We start from the raw sequence: 19,609 nt of genomic DNA, 5'->3' as shown, positions 1-19,609 counted from the left end.
CAAATGCCAAGTGTAACACATGTGTTACTGTGTAGGTTGGCATGGCTGCAATGCTTGCTGGTGTTTGCCAGGTCCCATTAACGTCAGTTTTACTTCTCTTTGAGCTGACCCGTGATTACCGTATAATTATTCCTTTAATGGCAGCTGTGGGCTTGTCATCATGGGTTGCATCAGCATCTGGAAGGCGGAAGCAGCAAATTGAAGAAGTTCAAGCGGACACAGAATATGCTCAAGGTGAAGCATCATTGGATTCATTTGAAACACAAAGTCAAACAAGAAGCGAGTTTATTCGTGAGCCTCATCTATTGCAGGCGGAAACTTTATGTAGGCCTTCATCTACACCTATTGGAATCAGTTCCTCTGATGATGATGTATGTATGCTTGACAACTCTCTCTGTGTGGTAAATAGAAACTATGATGAGGAGAAGTTGTTGTTTGAAATAACAGTGGCCACTGCCATGAGAACTTGCTTTACTGGAGTAGCGCTCCACACAACAGTGCATGAAGTGTTAGACCTGATGCTTGCAAGAAAGGAGTGGTGTGTCTTGCTTGTCAAGGACGTTAACATCTTGGAGGGGATTGTTACATTCTCAGACATACAAGAAGGTGTTGAAACTCTGAATCAACCTGTGACATCGAAGGTTTGTTCTCTCTTTGTTACTCTTCTCTTTTCCTTAGTGCTATTGCAGCATTCTCTTGTCTTTCAACTAGGTAAACACTGCTGAACTCTGACCGGGTGTTTTCAAGAAACACATAAATCAACTGTATTTAGATGCCAGGTTGGATGGTGGATTTATATTATTTTTGGCTTGTTCATTTTATTGCACTGTTAGATCAGTGTTAGAATATAGAGAGATGCCTGGGGGGGCCACTCACCTGTTTCTAGAAAAGGACTTCTTAAGCTATTTAGAGTGCACAGCACGTGGCCCACCCTGAGCTTTGCTCTTTTATCAAGGCTGTAGCTCATGCTGAGTGTGGAAGTGCAAACTCTCAAAGTGTGTAGAGGGCTTGGGGACTATTTCTCCAGTGGGTCTTGTGTTTGGGGACTTGACTAGTGCCATTCGCTCTAGGGTTAGGGCTTTGTTCCATGTGCCTATATATGGAGTCCCCCTCTCTTTTTTTTTTCCAGTAAGGGGTAATTGTATTAATTATAAAGTACAGAATTCACAAAAGCAACACAACTACTAAAGATCAGATAGAGTGATTGAAGAGATGGCAGATGCTAGGGAGCCACACCATTGTTGGTAAAAAGACTTGCATTCTTGATGGTGTGCAACTGCTAGTGATGGAGACATCTCAAACAACTACTAAGGCTGTGCACTTCTGAATAGAAATTAAAAATGGAAGCAATGTAGATAGTCTAATCATGCCAATAACCCCAAAAGCGCAAAAGGTGGAAGACCACCAATACATGTGGCTACGGGAATTGTTCAAATTTACTTTGGATGCATGAAGCCTTTGGCAATCGAATATCAAACCTCGAGATAGGAGAGACCATATGTGCGTTGGATTTAGGGTTGCAAGAATGCACATACATAGCTTAGAGAAGAAGCTTGAGAGAGCACAACTCAAAGTGTGTTGAGAGCTATCAATAGAGAGGTTTTACAAGACTTCGTATGTCCTAAAGTGAATAGGCATATATACAAGGAGAGGGGAAAAATATCTCTTAAAGAGGGAAAAAAGTACCATGGTGGTTCTAAGTGTGTTCACACATCACTATCAAAATATGGTAACAAATCCCCCCTAGAGTAATGTAGTGAATAAGAGTTGACACTCAAGTATATGGAAATGCCAAGCTTGGTGGACAAGATCAATCCACAAAGGGGAGTAAGCCCAAAACTTTGTGGAAAGCTTTGTTGGGTTTGACTCACACCTATGCTCATAAGAGTGTCAACGATCTGCAGTAGGCTATTGGGGCACTTTTTACTCCAGGAAGGTTCATTGGGATTGACTAGCGCCTATGCTCACAGAGGAGTGTCAATGATCCACAGTAGACCACTAGGGCACTTTTTACTCTCCTTACGAGAGGTTTTTTCCCCCAATTGCGTTATTTTCTGTTTTGCGTGTTTATGGTACACAGTTCGGTCACTTACTATGCTTTACACCTTTCGGGCGTGAATGCACCTTAACAACCCTAAGGTCTAAGGGTTGTACTTTGTACTTTCACTTGCACTTGGGAATTGTATTGAGTGTCGTGCTGTGTCTTCACTCTCACTCTCACTCTCTCTACTGTCTACTGTGTACTCTCAGCTGAGAGTTTCCATCTATGATCACACATTTGGTATCAGAGCTCAGGCTCTATCAGCCCCAAGCCTGTCAGCTCCACACATGTCCAATTGTAGCTCCTGCCCTGACTGTAGTTGCCACCCTACAGATTCTCCAGGTCTGCCAGTGCTATTGCCCCCGGTTCTAGCTCAGCGGCCTGCACCATGAGCAACAACCTCCTACAGCAATGGCTAGCAGCGCCTGCGCTGCCAGCAACTAGCCAGCACTTCCAGCACTGCTACTGTGGCCTCCTGTCCTGCGCCCAGTGCTGCCTACCCCCTATTCTTGCAGCACCACCTACTCCTGTGCCCAGCGCTGCTTGCCTCCTGCTCCTGCACCACCGCCTGCTCCTGCAAGCCCGCTTGCCTCCTGGTTAGTGCCACCACCCCTGTCTGCCAGGCCCACTAGCATCCTCCCACTCCTCCAGGACGTTAGCATCCTCCCGCCCCACCAGGCCACCAACATTGGAGGTAAAAAAGAGCCATTTATTTATTTTATAATTCAAAAATCTGAATCACAGAAAGGAACTTTTGCTTGAGGAGTACATCTTTGCTCTTGGACATGCTTTCGGGCACACACATTGCAGAAATTTCTTGGGAAGCATGTCAGAAAATTTGGGGCTTGTGGGTGTTTAGCAGACATTGCCACATGTATCGCAGATTCAGTCTGAAATAGACTGAAATTGTGCATTTTGGACAGCAAAATTTGGGGGCTTTTGCATTTGTTGTGCTGTTGAGCATTGTTTGTGCAATGGACAGCGTGTACATTCGATAGTTGTGATCAAGTGTGACACAATTTTGCAAATTACAGCTTGGTGTATGCTGTAATTTCTGGAAATTTTCAGATTTCCAGGTTGTTTCAGCTTTGGTTCTTGCTCTTGTGTTTTTTTGAAACAGTGATATTTATCATAGCCAATTAAGGATAGAGTGATGTATTCACCTATGTATCCAAAGAGGATAGATTGGACGGTAATAACTATTCTCTTTGGTTCTTCATGATGAAAAATACGCTGATTGCAAAAAAAATTTGGGAATATGTTAGTGGTGAAGAAGTCTGTCCTGGAGTTGTGGCTCCTGCAACACTTCCCCAAGGAGGACGTGGTTAAAGGCCACGTCCTCCAGCTCAACCACTTTCCCAAACATCAACTGCACAAAAGGCTTGGGGCACACGGGATACTCAAGCATTGTCACAGATTGCATTGGCAGTTCAGTGGTCCATAATCCCGCGTATATGGTCTACTGCTTCTTCACGAGAAGCATCGCTTACCCTTGAGCAAATGTTTGCTAGAAAAGATGAGACATGCATCTTTTTCTTGAAAAAGGAGCTTGAGAATGTGAAGATGTATGAAGGCCATGCCATGGAGGATCATCTTAATAAAATTTAGGACTTATGTGAGCAGTTAATGTGTAGTGACTGGGAGGCATGAAGATCAAGACAGTCGGTGTTCGTTACGTGTGTAGAGACAGAGAGAGAGAGAGAGCAGAGTAGAGAGTATGCATGATTTGTGGGTACAATGATGAGTGTACCTCTTTAGGTTTTTAGATAGATATATATGTGTAAGTACAAGTGCTAAGAGTGTGTTCACACCCGAGCACATTAAAAGGCACGAGGGCCTTTATTCCCAACAATCTCCCACCTAAAGGCAATGTGCCTTAAGAGGAGAAAAGAATCAACTAAGTCTAGGTATGTACAAAGCTAAAATCCATATATCTATCCAACTCCCATCATCTACTGGCAATGAGCAAACCGCTCTGTTGGAAGACCCTTTGTGAGAAGGTCTGCAGGATTATCATCTGTATGCACTTTGACAAGCTCAATGCTCTTGCTGTCAAGTACATCTTTAATGAAGTGATACTTTACCTATATGTGCTTCGTCTTTGGATGAAAGATAGGATTCCGTGCTAACATGATAGTACTTTGACCATCACAATAGAGAATAGGTAACTTTGCGATGCCAAGCTCTCCCACTAGACGTGAAAGCCATAAAGCCTCCTTGCATACCTCAGTGGCAGCCACATACTCTGCCTCTGTAGTAGACAATGCAGCACACTTTTGTAGCCTAGAGATCCAAGAGACCACTCCTCCTGTGAAAGTAAACACATACCCAGAAGTGGACTTTTTGCAATCGGCATGACCAGCATAGTCTGCTTCCGTAAAGCCAACGATAGATGCCTTTTGCTTTCCAAAGCAAAGGCACAACTCCTTTTTGCCTTTGAGGTATCTCATAATACATTTTACTGCTTTCCAATGCTTTTTACTAGGATTTGCCATGTATGTGCTAACCACTCTCACTGCAAAGGCAATGTCAGGACGTGTAGCAACCATAGCATACATCAAATTGCCAATAGCTAAAGCATATGGTATCTTGGCCATTTTAGCCTTCTCATCATTAGATGTAGGGCTGTCCTCTGCACTGAGTTTTATATATGGAGGCAATGGAACCCCAATTGTTTTCCCCTTCTCCATATTGAAACGTTGCAAAACTTTGGAGATAGAATTCTGCTGAGATAGATAGAGCAATCCTTTTGACCTATCTCTGAGTATTCGCATGCCAAGAATGTGATTTACATCACCAAGATCCTTCATGTCAAAGCTGCCATGAAGACTTTGCTTCAATGAGTCCAAGGCATGAGTATCCCTGCCAGGAATCAGCATATCATCAACATACAGAACCAAGATAATCAGATTGCCATCTGCTGCTTTCTTAGTGTACAAGCAGTGATCCACTTAACTTCTATTGAAACCTTGAGACTGCATGAATGTATCAAACTTATGATACCATTCTCTTGGTGCTTGTTTCAGCCCATATAAACTCCTTTTGAGTTTACATACCATCTTCTCTTTCCCTTTTTCCACAAACCTTTCAAGCTGCTGCATATATATGTCTTCATGCAGATCACCATGTAAGAATGTAGTCTTTACATCCATCTGTATGAGCTCCATATCTTCAATTGCAACCAAGCCTAAAATGGTTCTCAAGGTAGTCATCTTGACTACAGGAGAGAAGATCTCATCAAAGTCAATTCCATGTTCCTGTTTGTATCCCTTTGCAACCAATCTTGCTTGGTACTTTGGTGAGGAACCAGAAGTAACCTTCATTTTGTAAACCCATTTGTATGAAAGGGTTTTCTGCCCTTTAGGCAATTGCACCAAGTCCCAAGTGCCATTTTTCTCAAGAGATTCCATTTCTGACAACATGGCTTTATACAATTTCTTGTTGTCCTGTCTGTCCATTGCTTCCTTGAAGCAAGATGGTTCACCATAGTCTTTCAACATGACATAATTAGCCACATTGTTTGTACCAGGAACAAATCCATCAGGCTGTCTAGTAACCCTAGATGATCTCCTAACCCAATGATCATTGTTTGTTGGCTGTTCCTGCAAATTTCCATTTTCAACATGCTGTCTTGGCATTTCAGCCTGCAAATCAACATTAACAGCTTGCTGTCTTGGCTGTTTCTGCACATGTAGTGGCTCATTATCATGGGCAATAGCCGGTTGATCATTTCGAGCATTATTTTCAGCATTTACAAGTTCATTTACAGCAGGTATTTGCTACTGTATAGCGGGTACATTTTGCTGTCCAAAAGGTATTTCTTCCCGGAATACAACCCTATGGACTTCCTCTGTTCTTTCGGGCTGTTTGTGCATGCGATCTTCCTGGAAGATAACATCATTGCTGCGTACTACTTTCCTTTTCTCGGGATCCCATAATCTATACCCCATTTCACCCTCGTCACCATATCCTAGGAAAATGCATTTACAGGACTTTGGCTCAAGTTTGCTGCATTTTTCTTTACGAATGTGCACAAAAGCCTCGTAGCCAAACACTTTCAGGTGAGCATATGAAGGTGGCTTGTCCGACCACACTTCTTGGGAAACTTCCCTCTCCCCCAAAGACCTATTTGGTGACCGATTAATCAAGTGTACGGCTGTCATAACAGCCTCTGTCCAAAAACCATGGGGTAATGCAGCATGAGACAGTATCGTATGGACATTATCCTGTATGGTCCGATTCATACGCTCTGCAACTCCATTTTGGGATGGATTATGAGGGGCAGTGAGCTCCTTCTTTATCCCTTTGCTGTCACAAAATGCCCGAAAGGCCTTGGACACATATTTCCATCCATTATCAGAGTGAAGACACTTGAGTGTCTTATCAGTTTGATTTTCAACCAATGCCAAGAATTTTTTAAGCTTGTCAAGCACTTCATCCTTGCTACGAATAGGATAAACCCATACTTTCCGTGTAGCATCTTGACAAAATATTTATTTTCCCCTAAAGATAATCCTGGCATTTGACATACACGTGAATGTATTAACTCTAGAGGAGAAGATTTTAATGAAAGAGACTTTTTGTGAGACGTCTGTGTATGTTTACCATAAATACAATGATCACAATGCTCAAAATCAGCATAACAAAGACAAGGCAAGTAACCCAAATGAGAAAGCACTTTCATTCTTGTTTGACTCATGTGTCCCAACCACCCATGCTACAAAGAAACACTTGGCTGCTCGGTCACGGCAACAACATGATCACTCATACTAGATACATGGAGAGGATACAAAGTATCACTTTTACAACCTCTGGCAATCACTCTAGATCTCTTACAGATCTTCCATTTTTCATCACCAAAGGTGGTATGAAAACCATCATCATCTAGCTGCCTTGTGCTAATCAAGCTCTTCTTGAGTTGAGGTACATGCCGTACATGCTGAAGTGTGAAGACAGAGCCATGCTGAAACTGCAACTGCACACTGCCAATACCTGCAATGTCACATGCATAGTTGTCCCCAAGATGGATAACACCATGTCGACCCCCTGTATAGGCAGAGAACCACTCTCGATGAGGGGTGATAGGAAAGGAAGCACCTGAATTGAGAATCCAGGTATGCATGTCCTCATCTGTATTTGCAAGTAAAGTATGTGTACCAAAGTGTGAAGAGACCAAAAGTATATCATTCCCATTGTCATCACTGTCATGAGAGACCAAAAGTATGTCATTCCCACTGTCATCACTGTCATGAGTGACTACATTCACCTCTTCAATTTTGACACTGCTCTTCTTGGGTTGACCCTCTTTCTTCTCTTCCTTGCTATCATCTGTCTTCTTGCCCTTTCCTTTCTCTTTCTTCCATTTGTAGCAATCACATTTAAAGTGACCCTTCTTACCACAATGATGGCATTCAATATCTTTGCCACATGATTTATAGCATCCCTTGCTATCAGATTTGCCTTTTTGCTGTGATCTGCCCCTAGTATGAAAAGCACTAGAGGACTTACTGGATGCATTGTTTTGCCGATCCATTTCTTCCATGAGTAGAGCACTCTCTACATCAGCATACAAAAGAATCGGATTGGAATCGCTCATAGCAATCCTGAATGTATCTCAACTCTCTGGAAGAGTGCAAAGCAAGAACGTAGCTTAAATTCTTCATCAATCAAGAACTTCATGGTAACCAACTGGCTGAAAATAGAGTTAAACTCACTCAAGTGAGTAGACATTGCTGTACCCTCTTTCATACGCAAATCCATAAGCTTTTTCAGCCAATACACTTTGCTTGGAGCACTCTTCTGTGCATACAGTTCTTTCAATCGAGTTCATATAGCATATGGAGAATCCAAACCTTCAAGGTTAAACAACAAGGGATAAAAAATCGATAGCTCAATGGTTGAGCGTGCAAGCTCATTTAACTCATCCCAATCTTCTTGTTCCATGTCTGCGGGCTTTGCCCCTTTGGTTTTAATTGGCTTTGCCTGCTTCTTTTGCAACAGGATATTGTAGCACAGTTTTTGCCAAACTTCAAAGTTATGTGCTCCTTCAAGCTTCTTTATGTGCATGAGATTACTGCTGTCACTGCTGCCAACCATGATTTTCAGCCCAGATGTGACAAAAAAATCAGCAAATGCAGGCCTAAACTGTCACACAGATGACCAAGGTATAAAAAGTACCAACCAGCAATAAATGACCACGTAGAAGCAGAGATTTCAGATCTGTAATTAAATTTTCAGAAGCACCAAACCATGTGCTACAGCATTCCACAACTGATTACAGCTGTTCCAAGGGCATATACATCACATTACATGAGAAATCCCAAATTTTAGCTGCAATATCTGTTGTACATGTACCCACGGGCATAAAATTTGACACGCATGGTCAAAAGCCCCAAAATTTTGTGCTGAAAGCATTAACCATATATCTGAACTGTCTTTGACATACATAAAATAGGCCAATTTATCCAAAATAGAGCAATTTCAGCAAAACCCCCAAATTTCTCGGGTCCAAATGTGCATCAACGTCAGCCAATCTGACTCAGTTGAACAAAATTTCACCAATATAGTAAAAGCCCCAAATTTTATGGGTCCAATGTTGAGAAATTTCACTCAGATGAGCAAAATTTCAATAATTTTGGCGAAATCCCCAATTGAAATGCACACAATGTCTGCGATTTTTGACACGGAGGCCTCAATTTTGCATGAACAGCACTCAGTCTGGAGAAGCCCCAAATTTTTGGGCTTAGATTGCATGAAAATTTGAAGGTGTGCTTCCACGCGTGAATCCTCAGTAGGGGAATTTAAAAAAAAGGATTTTGAAGAGAAAAAAAAAGTTAAACGACGGGTCCGTTGACCCGCTGTGCATGTCGCTGCTTGGTCACTTGCTATCCCGTCGTGTGTGGACATTTTGTGGTCACCGCTTGGTCGTTCGTCAGCGCCCACCGTCTCGTCAGCTGGTCCGTCGCGCCTGTTGCTGCCTGTGCCACGTTTGTCGTTAGCGCTGTAATCGTCCCGTCCATTGGTCGCCCATCATTCGTCAGCTGTTGCAACCGACTGCCTCCCACCTGCTTGCTAGGTCAGAAAACGACCTCACGACCTGCTTGCCTATGACAACTCCTACTCGCCTGTTGATTGTCGATTGCTGCTCGTCGAGTCCACCTGGGACTCCTGCAACACCTGAGCTGTCTCTTGCCCGCTTTGATACCAGTTTGTAGTGACTGGGAGATACGAAGATCGAGATAGTCGGTGTTCGTTACGCACAGAGAGACAGAGAGAGTGATAGTAAAGTAGAGTAGAGTAGTTTATTATGGTCCACGGAAGGCCAATTATGACCCATGGGACCTTTCCAGATATACGATGATTCTCCTTCCCCATGGTAGGAAAGGTAGCTACGGTAAAAGAACAATCTGTGGAGCGTGGTTCTCCCGAAAGCGTAACATGCGGGTGATGAGAGCCCCTAACTTCAATATAGGAGTAGTCAAAAATTGGTGAAGTGGCCCTTGTAAAGGGATATCAAAGTCAGCCCGTATGTGTGTATATGTTGGGCATTTTATAATCATGTGCTTCTCTGATTCTACAGTTTGTAGTCCACACAGCTTGCATAACCTCATCTCTCTTGCCTATCCACTCCATGCACCTGTCTCGATCAATAAAGTGTGTGATCGAGTTCGAAGTTGTGCAATACTCCGTCTAAATACCACTGAGAGCGGGTTGGCTATGTATGGTTGCGTGTGTGCCTTTGCTTGCATATAGGATTCCCAACATGAAGGATAGATATGCATACTGTAATAAGCAAGTTTGCCATTTGCTCCCTTGCTTTGATGTTTTGCTTGATATGCTCGTAAGAGGTTTGATTGAAATATGTCCATGTATATATCTTCGGATGCCATATCTAGATATCTATCCACTCCCCACCCTTTAAACCATTTTCACATATCCAACACCCATCCTGTTGAAAGCACTTTACTTTTCCACGTTTTCTGTAGGCGTGTGCTAGCATCCTATGCCTGTTTGGGGAGCCTACTGTCATCCATTTGATGTACTCGGGTGGCATATCTCAGTACTCGGATCATAGCATATACTTCAATTGGCCGATGGCTAGTTTCCAAAAGCATAAGTACATATGGTGTGGTGCTTTTGATGCCCAAATGTATACGAATAAAAGCTTTTTGCAGCTTCTCAATGCCGTTCCATGCAGATAAGGAGATGCTCCCCCCCACACTTCCACTCCATATAATACCGTCTGTAGAACATATGCATCAAAAATCATACAGCTTATTTTCCAGCATTTAGTATTTGTACGGCTGCAGTCGTTTTCAAAGTGATAATATTTACTTTTTCTTGCCGCTAACCGCCGCTCCACACATGTATGCCATGTGTGGTCTGCAGGTATCTCAATCCCCAAGTATTTGAAAGTAGATACTACCTCTATAGATTGTCCCGCATAATGTACTTTTGGTGGGGTCTTTGATTGCTTGGTGCGCATAGCCATTAGCTTTGTTTTTGATACATTCATCATCAAACCACTATCTTGACAGAACCGTTCAAGAATCCCCATGAACTGCTGCATACGTTCCCAGTATATGTAAAGAAGACCACATCATCTGCATAAAGCAGAAGCAAGATGACAAACATACCAATATGCGGGCTTTTGGCTTCCTCTTCATTCATAGCCGTGAGAAGTATTTCCTCTAGCTTATCAATGCATAAACCAAATAACGTAGGGGAGATTGGGCAACCTTGTTTGACTCCCATATTACTCTCAAATACTTGTGACAACCCGCTGCGACCTCTGAGGCGGCACACCACTCGTTGATATATCTTGTAAATTCCCATGCATAGATCACTTGGGACCCTTAATTCTTGCATTCGTTGCCATAACCCAACCCTTGGTACGGTGTCAAAAGCCTTCTTAAAATCCACACAAGAGCAATACAAGGTTGCTCCCTCAAGCTGATTCTCATCCGTAAGCACACGTAAAGTAACCAAATGGTCTATGGTGTTATGACTAGGGTGAAAACATGCTTGTCCATAAGCTTGTTTGTTATTACTTTCTGCCCATTTACTCAATTGCATTTCCAGGATAGTGCTAAATAGCTTTGCCATGGCTGAACTGACCATAATCGTGCGGTAGTTTGTGAGTCAATTGCGATCTCCTCCCTTATACAACGGTTGTATCCAATTCTCCTGCCATTCTTGGGGAAAACCATATGCAAAAGCATGATGTATCATATGCAACACAAACAGTCTCGTCTCCTTTATTGTCCATTTCAACATCTCCGCATTCAACTGCAAAGTATCACATGCTTTTCCATTAGCCATCTTGTTGAGGGCTACCTCCAATGTTTCTAAAGTGAACAAAGCACTAAATGGCTGTGTATGTACATCACATTTGATGGGTTGCACCCCTTTATGCATGTAAAGTTCTGTAACATACGATAGCATGTTAACATTTGTAAAATCCCCCATAACCTTTGACCGTTTGGTTTGCAATTTTCTCCATGCTTGCCTTGGACATTTCTCAAACTCCCTAGCATCTTCACTTTCCTTGGCCACTACATATTGTCGTCGCTTTTTACGCATGAGAGCATTATATCGTTTTTCCGCCTCACTTCGTTTTTGTCCCTTAGGGAGGGATTTGAGCTTTCTATGTGCAGTCTTACATTCATTATCAAACCATTTCTTGCATGGCAATCCTTTGACATTTTTGTGACTGCTCTTTGGTTTTCCAAAAACCTCTATAGCCGTATTTAACATTTCATCTCTCAGATAAGCCTATGTGCTTTTAGTAACATTGCTCATAAGACTATCCACATGACCAGTATATGCTTGTTTCTTGTCTACATCAATACGGAATGCACCAGTACCTACTGTGTCCCCTACATGTTCTACATGGTGGCAAATATCAAGTGTCAAGCCCAAAGCTATATGATCCAATTGTGGATGTTTTTCACCTAACCAGAACTCTCTGATCATGCATAAATCATTCATGTGTACCATTGCATAGTCTACTACACTGGAACCTCCACTAGTTGAGTAGCACGTGTATCCTTCAGTATCGGGGAAACAATTCATACTATTCAATATCGGCATGTGCAAACCATTAACCATATCCATCAAAGCGCGTCCATGATCGTTAATGTCTGTATCCTTAGACTGTCTACACCAACATGCATCTACATCTACCTCTTCCTTGTCTAGCTCATCACGTGCTATGGGGTGAAATTGCATACGTCCAATATGCGCATTTAAGTCACCTAAGACCATCACATGTCCTTGTTGCATATATGTGCATGCATCCATACTCAAATCTTCAAAAGGTTCTTGCGAATCCACTTCATGTCATGCTCTTATATGGGATGTAACATCCTGCAATGTACATTGGTGTAGTGTGCTTGAGCATAATCCATATGTACCGCTTATGTTGGTCTACTTTACATACATCAATCATTCCTTCCAAGTGACATTTGTATATGGATGCAACTCCTCCTTACCCTCTTTTTCCTACATGTGGCTGATATGCGCTATGAATTATGTACCCTAGGATATGCGAAATTCTACACGTCTCCCGCTCCCATGTCTCGGTAAGAAACACAATGTCAGCATCACCAACCATAGCATTAATGCTTTCACCTTTATGCCGTGGAAACCCTTTGCAATTCCAAAACAACACCTTCACAAGCGCCCAGTTCCCATGGGTCGTGCATCTCTATGCGTCCTTTGAAGTGTTATCACTAGATTTCTTTCCCTTATTATATTGCTTTCAACGTTCCTCCTGTTACATGGGGGTGTGATCCTCATTTACATAAAAATCTGTTCCCTTGAGGTATACTCAACTACTATCTAAAACTATAGTTCTCTTACATGCATCCAGTAGAGTGCATACAATGGCTCTTGCCTTCCCATCGTCTTTCTTCTTGCCCATACTTTGAGCACCAAAGACAGGTACATCTGCCATGGCAAAATGCTTACCAAAAAACTCCGTGACTTCTGTAGTAAGAGACAGTGCAGTCTCATCATCTGCTTCGGGCAATCCCCAAATAACCAAGTTTGGGCCCGCTTTTCTTTTTCTTTACGTTCACGTACATCCACACCATCTACCCCTGCATCACCGCCCTTTGCATAAAGTACAGGCATGTCTCCATTTGGGGGAGTATGTGCTACTACTCCGGCCCATGTTTTTGGTGTTTCCATGCATGTGCGTGTCGCCATACTTGTTTCCAAGTCTGTGATTCTCTTGGCATGTTCCTCCACAATCTGTTTCAACTGTGTATTCTTGCTTTTCAACGCTTGATACTCCATAGCCAAGCGTGTGATTTCTTGATTCTGTGCATTGAGTGATACTTAAAGTGTCACCAAAAAATTCCATATCCCATCTTGTGAGATTTTTCCAACGCATGGCTGTTCCAACATGCCAGTAGAGGGAGGTGAACGTGTAGTTGTTGAGTTGGCTTTGCTGCGTGTGACAAATTGTCCAGTTTGAGAAAGGCACTCATTAGTATCTCCAATTGTAGTCATGTTTCCTGGTTCTCAGCTTCTGTTTCTGCAATGATTCAAGCCTAAAACTAGCAGAGATCTCGCACAATCGCGTTTTTGGCAGGCTTTACAGACATAGGTACTTCCCTCTATGGTTAGAGCAGAAGAGAGAGTCGCAGGTGCTGGAACAATTCTGGTATTTGAAAGAACATTTTGAAGCAGGGGATTGGCATCACAAACACAATACAGCCTGGGCCATGCGTTCCGTAGTTTGCGATCTTTCTTGGATGTGCTAATGTTGATTGCGCTTCAAGTGCAAAAAAAGATAATATTGAGACACTGTACGCATATCACCCTTGCTACCTGATGGAGTACTTTTCTTGGGACGGAATGTTCACTGATTTCTGCCCAAGCCGTAGAGGCTCATGGCGCGCAGCACAGCCGTGCCGTCGAAGGGAAATGGCCTATGCTATCGGCACTGCAAAAGGGACAGCAGAGACACGAAAACTGAAAGTCCATCGATCAGGGAACGTGCAGGTGAAAGCCGATCAATCAGGGAATGTGCAGGTGAGAGAGAGCAGAGTAGAGAGAGTGCACAATTTGTGGGTACAATGACGAGCATACCTCTTTAGATTTTTAGATAGATATATATGTATAAGTACAAGTGCTAAGGGTGTGTTCACACCCAAGCACATTAAAAGGCATGAGGGTCTTTATTCCTAACATAATGAATGTAGATGAGTATTATTTTGATGCATAGATGATCTCTACTACTTGAATTCCTCGCTACCCTCTTATTTGGCCTTTCACACGGCCTTGAATCTCACCATGAGAATTTCTCTATAGCCACTTACCTTTCTCCAGTTGGTTAGTTTGCTCCTAGAAGAAGAGCAAACAAGAAAGGATAGTGGGGTGGATATTGTAGCCTCTGAACAAGCTTTTATGGCAAGACAAAAGGGCAAGGGCAGCTAGTCTAGCCTTTTAGGCCTTTTATGACAGCAAAGGGATAAAAAGGAGCTCATTGCTCCTTATAATCTGCCCCAAAAATGTGTCGCTGTATGAATAGGACTATTCAAGATAAATTTTGTACCATGCTGTCTCATGCTGCGTTACATCATGGATTTTGGGAAGAGGTTATGACAGCTGTATACTTGATCAACGGTCACCAAACAGGTCTTTGGGAGGAAGAGTCCCTCAAGAAGTGTGGTTGGGCAAGCCACATTTGTATACACACTTGAGAGTGTTTGGTTGCGAGGCATTTGTGCGCATATGCAAAGAACAACTTAGTAAATTGGAGCCAAAGTCCTATAAATGCATTTTCCTAGGAGATATGGTGACGAGGGAGAAATGGGGTATAAGTTATGGGATCCGTGAAAAAGGAAGATTATATGCAGCAATGATGTAATCTTCTGGAAAGATTACATGCATAAATAGCCTTGAAAGACAGAGGAAGTGAGAAGAGTTATGTTCCGAGAAGCAATACCTTTAGGACAGCAAAGAGTGCCTACTGTACAACAACAAATACCTCATGTAAATGACCCTATAAATGTAGAGAATGATGTTGAAATTGATCAGCAAGAAGTTTCCCATAGTATACCATAGTTTCAGCAAGAAAATGTGCCGTGAGAATATATGGAATAGGCATGATAACATACTGAACCTTTTGAACAACAAGCTATTATTGCAGATTTGCAGGCTGAATAGCTAGCAAACACTAATCACTAGGTCCATAGGTCAACGAGAAATACCAAATAGGAAGAAAGGTTTGTTCTTGGTGCGAATTATGCTGCTAATTATGTCATGTTGATAGATTGTGGTGAAACGTCATGCTTCAAGGAAGCAATGGACACGGCTCGCGATGATCTTCTTTGCCTCTTGCTCTGATACCATGTAAAAATTACATGGCGCAACGAACAGAATCTGAGAAAGAGATAGAGATAGAGAGTATACAACATATAAGAGGAGAATTAGAAAATTTCTTTAGCTCCAAATAATTGATACAGAGATGGCTCTATCCACCCGTGCGCTTCCACAGTGAAGCTTAGATGGCGATCTAGACAGAAGGTAGGTGAAGAGCTTAAGGCTAGCTAGAACAACTCTGACTGGGTGAAAGATAGATGATCGATGACTGTGAAGGGGTTTAGCTTTTATAGCCTGTGAAGGCAGTTAGGTCGGCATGACCGACCTACCATATGAGCCTCCACTAGTCGGCTAGGGAATATTCCCTTTACCGTCAGGCCGGGGGCGCTGCCCCCGGACCCCCGCTAGGGGGCCGCTAGCCCCCCTAGGACCCCCTAGCCAAGGGCCGCTTCGGCAGCCCTTAGATTCCAAAATAGGGACCCCTTTTAACTCCCTTACCCCGCAACTCGATGCAATGTGCCTCGAGTTGCTACCAGCTTAACTACTCAGTCCAACCCAAAGATTAGACCCACAATGGTCACCTTTTTACCATCCAGTCACATAGACCTCATCTGATATATATGTCAGGACTCAACCAATGTCCGGGCTCACATTTGGCTTCTCGTCATAATGGGGGCCTTACAACTTTGAGCACCATGGATCATTGGTGGCACCTTATGAGGGTGGGGCATTGAGCATATCTAACAGCGTGTGTTGTGAATCCTAACCTAACAAATGTCAATGCTTCTAATGTCTTTATCTAACTCAAACTGAGGCTCATAGGCAAGAGATGATTGTGCATGACACAAATGTCCCCACTAACAGAGGCTGTCCAAGCTTCATTCTTCACTAGATGAGCCTGATCTAGCCTTTTTGTGCTAGTTCTTCATGACAAAATTCTTCAAGAAGCTGTCCAGCGGCTAAATTCTGCAACCTCACTGCTCAGCCAGTTGTATTTGAGTCATCTCTTAGGGATCTGGAACCTTGAGGTGCTTTGGAGATTCACCTACTTAAGGCATTGCTTACCATTGGATGATGTTCTTTGTTAGACTCCTCTCTATACCTTAAGAGCATCCTGCTCATTGCCTTAATAGGTTATGATCCTCAAATAAGAACCCAATACATGCAGGGGGATGTCCAAATTTTGAAAGGGAAAGCTCATTTTGTTGTTGGATTTGTTACTGCGTATGTTTATGGATCATTTCATTAAACTCTATCAGACCTGTTATATTGAGAAAAAGTAATGTCTGCTGCATTTTACAATCAATCATGATTAAGGGAGTTCTTTCTGCATGATACTGGCTGGAATTTATGAACAAGTTTCTGAGCTAGGTTTTACTTCTTGAAAATCTTGACAGACAGCAACTTTAAGCATTTCTGCAATTTGCAAGTCCTGGGCGACTGAGAATAGCAGCTTCCCCCTTGTCACAGCATTTCCAGACATGAATTTGAGGGCTGCCCAAAAACTGATGGCTGGCAGAGGTTTAAGACAGCTTCCTGTGATTTCACGAGAGCTGTACATTAAAGACAATACAAAATTTGTGTTGGGAATTTTGGATAGAGAGTGCATTCAACTAACTTGCAGGTAAAGTGCTTGCCTAATCTGAACCAATGCAATGTGAAGTCTTACTTAACTGTTCTTCTTGATTATTCATAGGACATTTTATATGAGTGGATGTATGGTACTGGACGTTTTTGAATGAAAAGGAAAAGGTGAAGAATGAATTTAATTTTCTGTGGACGTCAAATAATGATGTTCTCCTCATTAAATACATTCTTGTGGTTTCAGGGCCGAGGCTACAAAGAGATTGTTAGGAACAAACATGCTACCTGGCAAGAAACCACAAGGCTGAATATTCAGAGAATCGGCTAGGAAGTAAAATACTGGTTAATCCAGCTGATCCGCCAATGCAGGCAATTTGAAGTAAAAAGCCATACTACATTAGAAATCTGAGCTGAAGAGAGGGATCTTCTCTCCTCAGTCGGTATGCTGCAGATTGTCAGATTTGTGTCTGCTGATGAATTGACTGGAGAAGTTGATCTATGAAGCAGGGAATGCTGAATCAAGTTTGGTCATTAGTACCAGCAGCGTCAATAGTTGTGGTAAGACCTTTTCCTCAGTTGGCGGTCTTTTGTCTTAAGGTACAATCGATCTTTCAGCTATTTTCATAAGTCTGTTGATTGTGCAGGCCACTTGTTGCTGGTAAATACATAGGGGAAACACAGTTCTCTGTATTGTATTGATTGTCATTAAAGATGCCTAAGCTAACGCCATTTTTGGAGGGTTGAGGAGCCATAGCACGAACTAGCTAAACTGGACTGAAAGTGCAGCCCCTGTTTTTCTTTTAAAGAAAGAGAGCCAATGGAGGATGGTCCGACTTGGGCGGATATGCTTTAAAAAGCTGATGATAAGTTTAGTGCTGTTCGACATGGTGTTGGATGTTCTATGGAGCTACTACCTTCTGAATGTCCTATGGAGATCTTTGGTGAACAGGCTTATCGGTAAGCCTACAGGATATCTTTGCTGAACAGGCACAAATTGGTGACAATGTCATCCCCCTCTTTGTGGCCCTTCCAACATGAGAGATTATACCTTACTTTTCTCCAGGGAGAGGCTTGGTTGGTTCCTGCTTGTCTGCCCTCATAATTCTTTTTGGCTCCTGGAAAGTTGGTTAGTGACCTTCAAATTTGCATCAAACTTGTTACATGTATAGTGTGCCTGCATGTTGGGACTGCGGGATATGGTATTCGGGGAGAGCTCAAATTTTCTCTGTATTCAATTGCACCAGTGCTTATTGCTTTGTTAGCAAGGGACAGTGGGTGTCTTCTCTAAATGCTAACTGTATGCTTTAACCACCTGGGTTATACTTAACCTAAGCATAATATCCAAGGTATAGCCACCTTGCCACAAGACAAGATTCAACCCAAATGCAAATACTTCCTAATTCCCAGCATCTTCACAATCCACAAAGGTCCTGCTTTAGAAATGCAAAAATTTGACGGATGCTTTGTGTCAATCTTATAAAAGATTGCATGCCTCTCTTGCTTAAGAGAATATGGTTAGACTTCAATATGCAGAGAGTTACATGATTATGGATTCGTAGTCCATTGTGCGTATGTACAAAAGTTACTTTCTAGACCATCTTGGTCTTCTTGAAAGTGATGGCTAATTGTCTCCATAAGCATCTTCTTGGCATTGTGCATCCTAATCAATATGGATTATTAATGGCAAGAATATCTTACATAATGTGTTGAATATTCAGATGGGTATTGATTCTGCTTAGCACTCTAAGCAGGAAGTTGTGTTGGTTCACTCGCATCTTGAAAAGGCTTTATATTGCTTGGATTGGTCCTTTCTAGTAGAACATATGCACATAATGGGATTTGGTTCCCGCATGTCTCATTTGATATACACAATTAGTACATATGCCTCTTCGTGAGTGATGTTGAATGATGGGTTTGTCGAGCCATTCTCTTACATGCTTAGTTAGACAAAGCTGCCCTTTGAGCTTCTTGTTCTTTGTCTCGGCAACCCATTTGGTCCTCTCAATGTTCTCATTTGGTAGACATGGGACAACTGGCTGGTATCTCTCTTCTTTTTGGCCAACAAAATCATTAGTAAATGATACTTTCATGATTCTCAAAGCAAAACAAGATAATCTCCACAAGGCATTGGATGCTTGGGATCTTCTTGGAGATGCTTCAAGTCTTTATATTAATGCTTCCAAATCCTCTATCATTAGTTGTATTCAATCAAATTTGTAGTCCTTACAATGGCAAGGTATGGTAATTCCCCGTGGCAATGTTGCGAGGCATCTAGGATGCTCCTTGGACATTGATATTCAACCAAAGCAATTGCTACAATGAATTTCCCACAAATTTAAAGCCAAGTTTATGTACTAGAAACCAAAGGCCCAACCTTTCCATGTGCGCCTTAAAGTGGTATAGTCCATCCTACTACCGATGCTTACTTATCTTCTATCACTTTTTCCTTGGATTGCCTCTATCTTGAAGGATCTTACTAGACATATTCGTTTCATGTTAGGGGAAATTGACTCTTTGCATGTTGGAATCTCTTGGAGTCATCTTTACACCCATAAAGGTATGGGTGACGGGGGTATTTTGAATGGAGAAATTCACACAATTGTCCTTCGTCGATCTCTCTTTCATGTTGTGCATTGAACTACACCCCTA

General features: G+C 42.4%; 1 protein-coding gene across 5 annotated transcripts in view; it reads left to right on the top strand.

The window, feature by feature from the left end:
• Window positions 1-18,658, top strand: part of CLC-E (chloride channel E) — a 78,070-nt gene extending 59,412 nt beyond the window's left edge. The window contains exons 5-10 of one of the 5 annotated variants that reach the window (XM_087697820.1): window positions 36-234; window positions 312-324; window positions 410-641; window positions 16,774-17,000; window positions 17,205-17,518; window positions 17,605-18,657. In XM_087697820.1, the coding sequence (XP_087553946.1) occupies window positions 36-234; window positions 312-324; window positions 410-641; window positions 16,774-17,000; window positions 17,205-17,268 (735 nt within the window). In that variant the 3' untranslated portion in view covers window positions 17,269-17,518; window positions 17,605-18,657. Of the gene's footprint in view, window positions 1-35; window positions 642-16,773; window positions 17,001-17,204; window positions 17,519-17,604 lie in introns of those variants that run through there. The other 4 variants (XM_087697819.1, XM_087697818.1, XM_087697821.1 and 1 more) reach the window with 4 other exon arrangements.
• Window positions 18,659-19,609: the final 951 nt, after the last annotated feature.

This window comes from Lygodium microphyllum, chromosome 17 (assembly GCF_053477565.2).
Source record: "Lygodium microphyllum isolate KBCC chromosome 17, Lygodium_microphyllum_v1.1.10, whole genome shotgun sequence".
NCBI lineage: Eukaryota > Viridiplantae > Streptophyta > Polypodiopsida > Schizaeales > Lygodiaceae > Lygodium > Lygodium microphyllum.
This window is presented reverse-complemented; position numbering and strand designations above follow the sequence as displayed.